Source organism: Marmota flaviventris, chromosome 10 (assembly GCF_047511675.1).
Source record: "Marmota flaviventris isolate mMarFla1 chromosome 10, mMarFla1.hap1, whole genome shotgun sequence".
Taxonomy (NCBI): Eukaryota; Metazoa; Chordata; class Mammalia; order Rodentia; family Sciuridae; genus Marmota; species Marmota flaviventris.
The window spans coordinates 114,631,447-114,639,715 of record NC_092507.1 but is presented as its reverse complement, the minus strand read 5'-3'; the positions used below and the strand labels follow the sequence as shown (position 1 = coordinate 114,639,715).

At 55.4% G+C, this 8,269-nt stretch overlaps 1 protein-coding gene across 1 annotated transcript; it reads right to left on the bottom strand.

Annotated features, from left to right (window-relative positions):
• Positions 1-485: 485 nt before the first annotated feature.
• Vsig8 (V-set and immunoglobulin domain containing 8) lies at positions 486-7,836 on the bottom strand. Its single transcript, XM_027950835.2, has 7 exons — positions 7,788-7,836; positions 4,122-4,297; positions 3,481-3,682; positions 3,138-3,359; positions 2,264-2,383; positions 1,639-1,834; positions 486-759 (listed from the first exon to the last, which is right to left on the bottom strand). The coding sequence occupies exons 1-7, from the start codon at positions 7,834-7,836 to the stop codon at positions 486-488; spliced, it is 1,239 nt and encodes a 412-aa protein (XP_027806636.2).
• Positions 7,837-8,269: the final 433 nt, after the last annotated feature.

Below are 8,269 nucleotides of genomic sequence, written 5' to 3'. Positions count from 1 at the left end.
TCCACCCCATGCCCGCCCCTCCGTGTGACACCGACAGCCACCGCAGTCTTAAAGCTTCTTTATTGTGCTAACACTGTTGCCTCAGAGCTAGGATTTCACACAAAAACAATTCAGTCCAGACTCCCACCCACCCGGGCCGGGGCCCTCTGCTTTGGCTGGGAACACCCAGGTAACCTGCGCCTCTTCGGCTCTCGGATACTGACTCCGCCAGCTCTTTCACCCCTCAACCCACGAACCCCGGCTCTGGAGCCTCCGGGGTGCAGGAGGGCTCTGGACTGCGTTCCTCTGACCTTCCCGCCCCCTCCCACTTTGGGGGAGGAGGCTCTGTCGTCCTACTCTTTTCCGGAGGGAAATTCCTCAGCACCCCAGCGCCAGGCGGTCTGGGAGGAGCGAGGTCTGCGCCGGCCCGAACGTGTCCCCAGCAGCAGGCAGAGAGCCCCACACCCGCCTCCCGGCCGGGGAGCCACCCGGCGCGGGGCGCGCGCTCACACTAAAAGTCCGTCCTTGCCCAGCTGCGGCCCCTCGGAGCACTCGGCCTGCTCGGCGCTCTTGACCTTGACGTAGACCGGGGAAGGGCCTGCTTCGCAGGCAGCTGCGACGGTGCGGGGGGCTAGGGCCACGTCCTCGGGGCCGCCGCTGGGTGGAGGCGCGTACTTGCGGCGCAGGGAGCGGCTGACGTTCTGCGTCGGGTACCCCAGGAGGTGGGTGACGCGGTTGCCGCGCCCGCTGGCCTTGCACCCTGGCGCTACGGCGTCCTCTCTGTGGAAAACAACAGGCGGGCGGGTGAGCAGGCTCCTCCGCGGCACGGCGTGGGCACGGCCTGGGCAGAGCTGGGGGCTCTTGGCAACCTCTCGTCTCCCGCACCTCCCTCCACCTGCCCCTCGCCTCTTTCCCTTGGCCTCAACCTACTCTCCTTTCTGCACCTTCCTGGGCCGGCGACCCTGCAAGCGATCCCAGGTGCCACCGTCCCATCTTCCAGACAGGACTTGTCCACACGTGTTCGAACAACCCATCCAGGCGCCCTCCGTCTCTTTGTGAAGTTTCGCAGAACTATCACGTCTAATAGGGAGGGAGCCTTACAGTTCTGGGAGCTGCACTCCCCTAACCTTCTCAACTAACCCTGACCTTGCGCACTTTCTTCTCACCTCCTTTACCCATCAGTCTTCTCCATCTTTCCCTCCATCCCCAAGGCATTGCAATCATTAGCACTGCTAGTCTGGTTCTAGTTTTATTTCTAGTTTGCTTCTAATATAAGTTATTAGCACTATTCTTAACTCTTCTTCCATAAGCAGGTCAGAGTTCTCACCGGCGCCACACAAGGGAAACGGGGAAAACCGTAGGCCCTGCCCTCCAGGAGCTTACAGTCTAGACAAGACAGACAGAAGGGTGCATAGGCTGGAGAGAAATGGAGGGCAGGGGAGCAGAGGTGGAGACTGGGAGGGGAAAGGGGGGGAGACAGAAAGCCATGCGACGAGGTGCAGGTCGACATGCTGCAGTCCCAGCACTCCGTGGTGATGGGTGGTGATGGCGGGCAGGTTTGGGGTGGGGTTCCCAGCCGGCCGGTGGCAGGCAGGGGTGAAGAGGGCAGGGCGCCGGTCCCCTGCGGCACAGCAGCATGCAGCATGCATCAGGTTTTACCTGATCTCACTAGCCAAGTCGCCGCCGCAGGCCCCTCCGCCGACCCCGCCGCCGTAGCCGAAGGCACCCCGGGCGCCACCAGACCCGGAGCCTCCGCAGCAGCAGCAGACGAGCCCCCAGATGCCCAACGCCAGGCAGGCCAGCATGAGCAAAGTGCCCAGTATGGCCCCGATGATCATTCCCACACGCCGCGTGTCTGTGGAGAGAAACGGAGGGGCGGGGTGGGGGGGATCAGGTTTCTGGCAGCCTGACCGATGCCTAACTAACCAGGAGTTGCCAGGGCAGGGATCTGTGGGAAAGACGACTGGAGCCCCTGGAATTTCCAGGCCCTGGGACACCCAGTGAGGAAGGTATGGGGAGGTACAAGTTAACCCCTTATGTCTGCATGTTTATCCCAGAATTTCCAGTTACTCTAGCAGTAGAAAGACAGCTAAGACTCCAAAATAGAGCCAAGAGTCTAGGGATGTAGCTCAGTGGTAGAGTATTTGCCTAGCATGTGCCAGGCCCTGGGTTCCATCCCCTGTGCCTAGGGTGGTGGTGGGACACACACCCAGAAAATAAAGCCTAGTTCCCTCCCTCCAGTTCTACTCTCCCAGCCAAGAACCCTTAGAGCCAATGCACCTACCTGAGACCTTCACCTCCACCACACAAACACTGTAGCCCACATGGTTGGCCACTGTGCACTGATACAGTCCATCATCCTCTTTGGAAACACTTTTCAACACCAGCTCTCCATTGTTCAGGCCTGAAATTGGGGAGCATCAGAGGGAGATAGTAAGGCAGAGAATCTGGCATCTTACTAAAGTTCCCACAGCATCCTCAGCCCCTGTGGGGTAGGGGATGAGATGCCTCTTTGAAAAGGATGCCGGAGTACCCACACACAGAGATCCACTCCACTCTCCAGGTGAGCCACCTTCCCCCCCCCACCCCCAGACAGAGGTAAGGAAGGACCACTCTCCCAGCAACACCATTAATTCACTCTGTGACATTGGGGGAAATCCCCTCCCTCTCCTCATTTGTACATTCAGACAGGATTAGGCCAAAGGAACACTAAGGTCCTTTCTAACTCTGTTATTCTTTAATCATTGATACTATTCACCTTTTCTATATGCAGAAATTTTATACACCTCATCCCATTTAATCCTCATAGATCTCTGAAAGGTAGATATTACTATTCCCTTTCCATGTGGCACAGAGAGGTTAAGCCATTTGTTTGAGACTATCAGCCAGTCGGTGTCCCAGCCAGGATTCAAGCCCAGCTCCTTCCATGGAAGCCCATGTTCCTTCCAAATTACCCATACTGCTTTTGACTGACTCCCCCACTTTTGCCTTCTCTTTTTCCTTCAATAGCAGCTGATGAGACAGTCCTAGAGGAGCAGTCTCCCACATAATTCCAGGTTTGACTTGGTGCCACTGATGAGCCAGTGAAAGCCCCAGCCGGTCCCAGAGTCCCTGATCATGCATGCATTCCCTCTCCGCCCTCTCCAAGGCCCGCTCACCTTGATTTATGGAGCTGTGGAATGACTCCTGATAGGACAGCTCAGAGTGGAAGCTGTGCTGGGAGTGGTAGGACCCAGCTCGGTAGGGGTGAGTGTGCCCGCTGATCTTGGCCCACCTGTAGGAAAGGGGCTGGGAGCCCCCGTTGGCAAAGCACTTCAGCACCACATCATTGCCCTTTGACATGTGGCCTTCAGCCCAACACATGGGTACTGCAGGACGAGCTGCAAGAAGGCAGGCAATTGTGAGCCAGGACCCGGGCTGGAGGCACAGCAGGCACAGAATGGCCAAGCTGCCTTAGCTCTAAAGCCTGGGGAAGGGGACCCCACGGGAATCTGGCCATACCTTGGACAGTAACAATGACCTTCCGGGTGGCCATGGTGGTCTTCTTCACCCGGCACTCGTAAGTGGCTGTGTCGGATACTTGCAGGTTCATGAGGTTGATGGAGGCATCATACTGGCTGGGGTCTGAGGCTGCAAAGCGAACCCTCTGCTGCAGATGGGGGAGGTTGCCATGGTTGATCCTTTTATCCTGGTAACTAAGGAACTGGGAAGAAGAGAGGAAAATAAAGGTGGTGAGACAGGCAGAGCCACAGACGTGCCAACTGCTCTGGGCAGTTGACTAAACTCTGAGACTCAGTTTTCCCAGCTGAAAATGGTAATGATGATGCCCGACCCACTGACCTCTTAACAGAATGGGTGAGATCCCTCAAAGAAGTATAAGGTCAGGCTGGGAATTTCTTGAGGACAGAGACCACACCTCATCTTCCCTTTGGAATAGGGTGGGAGGAGGGAGAATGCCTGGCGAGCTTGATTCCCAGCTGCACAGTTTTTATGAGCCATTCCCTGAGAAGCCTTGGGGTTCTTGGAGAAGTACAGGGTCTTGGTTTCTTAAATTATTCTCCTTCTCCCCTCAGGATATTGGCTGCCCGACAGGTAGACATCACAAAGCACAGAGTAAGAAGAGCCCTGCACCCGGCACTCACCACATTCTCCCTATGCGAGGGGTCTGAGTTGACTTGCATCCACTCAATGTCCAGCCCATTGGGACCATAGTCCTCAGGGTCCAGGATATAGGGACAGCCCAGTCTCACATTATCACCTTCCGCAAGGTACAGGACCTCCTGGCCATCCCCGTTGATCCGCACAGCAGACAGCAGTGCTAGGGTAAGGGCAGAGCAGACGGGGTGAAGGAAAGCAGAGCCAGAGTTTGAGCAGTCAGCTTCAGCCTCTCCTTCCACCGTTTCCTGTCACCTGTCACCCAGGGCTCAGTGGGGCTTCGCTAGGGTGCTCCTGCCCTAGTGAGTATGTGTGTGTGTGTGCGTGTGCGTGTGTGTGTGTGGTGTGTGTGTGTGCACACGCGCACATGCACATGCACATGCACATGAACTGGAAGAGGCATATCTGTGCATACTTATGTGACTTATTGATTCAGGCAGCAGTGTCTATGGGTGCTTGTTGGTCCATATATATTTTTTTCCCTATGATTATGTAGGTTTGTATATGAATACTATTTGTAAATACATAGCTATTATGTATGCTTGTGTGTATGCATTATTGTGTGTATATGTGTATTTATGAATAAATATATACACAAATGTACATTGTATGCTTATGAGTATTTGTAGCTGCAAAGATATTCATGCACACTACCATGCAGGATATCCACTTACATATTTACATGATAGTGTGGATGTTTGTGTATGTGTGTGTGTGTGTGTGTGTGTGTGTGTACGCATGTGGAGCACCAAGAGTGGCTATTTGCTCCAATGGAAGAATCTGACTCCTTAAAAGTCAAATGTGGTGGGTCAAATGAGGTGCTCCTGCTCAAAAGCACAAGGATGGACACAATGACTTCTGGGGTCCCTTTCTAGCCTGAGAGGCAGATTGAGTGTGTCTGTGTGTCAGTATGTGTGTACATGTATGGGTATGTCTGTGTGTGTCTGCAGCTCTATGCCTCTGTATGGTATGTGACAATGTGTGCCTGACTCTGTAAGTACTCTAAGTGATAGTGTGTACCCTTGGGTGACACTGGGCACTGTCAGACAGTGACCCGGCTACATTTATATTGATGGGAAGTAATGGCATCTGCCTAGAACTAAGGCAGCATGAGATGAGCCTTGCATGACGATGTATGGCGTTATAGCTCATGTGTCCGTACCCTTGTATGACTGATACTCCCATATTCTCACTCCCACTGGGGCCCCTCCTGCCCCTGAGTCAGAGGCAGGTGGGCAGAGTTAGGAGCCAGGACCTGGAAGCTTAGAACTGAGCTCCTCTCCCTCCCTTCTCTGAAGCCCCAAGGCAAGCACTAGCCCCAACCGGTTAGACCAATAGAGGGATAAGAGGGAGGTTGGACCCAGGGCCCCACCCTGGGCACTCAGCACCCTGCCTCCCAGCCTCCAGCATCACTCCCTCCCCAGGCCCCTCATCCAGCCTGTCCACTCTCCATCTACAGCTTTTTCTGTGTCAGCACATACTCTGGAGTTCCTGCCCCAAGTCTCAGCAATCATGTCCTTCCCTGGCTCAGGACACTTGCACTCTTAGAATCACAAACACAATTATACAGTGTCAGTGTTTACTTACATATTGACACATACCCATCCTTACAAGCCTTCAAAATGCAGCCACATACCCATGCAATCCCCTATTCCTACACACACACAGACACTGTCAGGTCTATACAAACACGGGCGCATGTTTGCAGGCAAACACAGTAATCCAGAAGACACGCCCACGGCCTGCTCATACGATTTCATCTGCGTTCATTCAAGACCAGACGTATCTGAGAAGCCATGCTTTTTCCAGGTGAGGCCAGAGAGGCCAGTGAGAGTCCTGGGAACCCCGGCTGGGCCATCAGCCATGCCCTAATGCAGTTAGATTCCAGGGTGACCCAGAGCAGGCAGGCTGGCTGCTGGGGCTCTAACGGGACAGGAGGATGCCTCTTCCAGCCCCAGGCCAAGGGAACACCAGCTCATTCCTGAGATAAGGATCCTAATGTCATCTGCCAGATCTTGGGGTGGCCCAAGGCAATTTAGGGATGAGCCAGAAGTCAGGTGCAAGAAGAGACTCCACCCTGGGAAAGAGCCACTGGAAGCAACCCTCCCAACAAGGAAGATTCTCTTCGCCCACACCATGGAGTCCAGTCATGCAGGAGGGTAAGTATTCAGGAATAGGGGCTCAGGATGGAGGGATAGGCTGGAAGAAAAGTGTCTCCACCCTGCGTTAAGCTGAGTGTCTTTCTTCAGTTGTCCCAGGCCAGGAAGCCTCACCCCAGCTTCTCAATCTCCTTAGAAGCTTTCTCAGCCTCCTCCCAAAGCTTCCAGCCTTTTCTGTACCTCCTCCCTCTTCTTTGGAAGTTGTTCCTGGAGTCTCACCATGATTCCTCTTGCTGTGACACTGAGGAAGTACTTCCAAGGAATGTGAGAGAAAAGGGAGGCTGGGGAGAGGGAAGAAAGCCAGAGGGGATGAGAAATCTGGTTGGGAAGACTTGGGGAGAGAAAGGATCCTGAAGGAGTCAGTGGTGATTGTCCCCCCACAAAATTGCCAGGGGCTGGCTACCCTCTAGGAGGTGTCACCTCATTCCTAGTGACTACTCTCAGCTGGTAAAGCCTTTCTGAATTTCCCAGCTGTTTCCAGACAGGAAAGTGAGAGAGGGGAACTGAGGGAGGAGAGAAAAGTCACCTCCACAAGAAGGCACTGGAGCATAAATACGCACGGCATCTGTGCTCACCCACCTCCAGACACACACTGCAAACATGGAGATGTCCCAGCACTCCAGAGCACAGCCGGAGCTTCCCGAGTGGGCTCTGCCAACCTCTTCAGACCCAGAGGACGTCACAGACATCCTGCCGTACATGCCAGAATCACACACGTACATACACACGCAGAGGCCGAAATGGTCCCCCCACCCCACCCTCCTTCCTACTTCGTCATAAATCCAGACCCCAGCTCAGTGGCTCTTGTTAGAACTTGCCCAACCTGGGCAGGCAGCCACCACATCCACACCTGATCCCTGCCCTCCAGCAGCACCCCAGCATGGTGAGGAGGCTCTGGAAAGAGCCATCTATCACCACTCTCATCTTGGAGAGACCACAGACCTGAAACTCTCACAACACACGACGGAAGAAACATATCCATCCAGATTTAGCCCTTTCGAGGGAAGCAACTCCCCGGCCCCATGCTCTGGCCTAGGGAGAGCAGGCCCTCCCACTACAGAATATCCGGTGAAAACTGAGCCTTCCCAGGCTCCTCCTCAACCCCCACCCAGAGCTGCTGCTCACCTGACTCCTACCCCACCTCCAGCTCCCGCAGGTTACTCCAAGCCAGCCCCATCCTCCAGTTCACAGCAGGAACGCTGCACGTGGAGCACCTGCACATGTGTGAGCCCCACAGGCCTCAGACACCATGAAGAGCCACGCAGAGACCTCTGCACACGGACACTGCCCCCAAACCTTCAGGTACAGGTTCTCCTGGGGACAGGCCCCCCTCTTGACAGTATCCAAACCAGGATGGTAGCAGGGTGAGGGTGGGTGGTCCCCTACCAGAACCTTGCAGGCCACCTTTGAGGCTCCTCTGGGAGTACTTGCTGCCCTTTTCCCGGCCCATCTGGCCTCACGCTGGGCATCCCTGCCCACTGCCCAGCCCCATACCTGGGCTCAGGCACAGGAGTAGAAGTTGGAAAGCTCCTCGAACTCCCATGTCTCTAGGCTCGATATTTTTCCTCCGCCTGAGGTGGGTTCCCGAGGCCGGTGGTGGTGGGTGGAAGGCGCAGGTGGAGGGAGGGGGAGCCGAGGGCCCAGACACTGCCCGGGGTGGCAGGAAGGTGCAGTGAGTGCCCAGCTGGGGAGCAGCCAGAGTTATTTCTATGGGAGGGAGGGGGCCTGGTCCCCGCCTTGGGGAGGAGCCCCAATAACCCTAATTAGCGGGGTGACAGGATGGCCTACCCAGGCATTACCCAGCCCTCACCCAAGCTCTTCCCTGTCTTGAGAGTGGCACAAGGCGGCCAGCGGGACTTGTAATTAGGCACCTGTTAAACCTCCATTTCCTCCGGGCCACGTCCTCGGGGTGACAACAGTCGCCCCATTTGACAGCGTCCACAGAGCTCCCCTCACCACTCATTTGCTGCCTCCTT

What these genes read in the sequence shown, in the direction of transcription:
- Vsig8 (XM_027950835.2), bottom strand. Translation starts at nt 7,836, where the DNA reads ATGGGAGTTCGAGGAGCTTTCCAACTTCTACTCCTGTGCCTGAGCCCA. An exon ending in ACTCCTGTGCCTGAGCCCAG is followed by an intron (nt 4,298 to 7,787) that starts GTATGGGGCTGG and finishes CCCTTACCCTAG; the next exon opens with CACTGCTGTCTGCTGTGCGG. An exon ending in CCTCGCATAGGGAGAATGTG is followed by an intron (nt 3,683 to 4,121) that starts GTGAGTGCCGGG and finishes TCTTCTTCCCAG; the next exon opens with TTCCTTAGTTACCAGGATAA.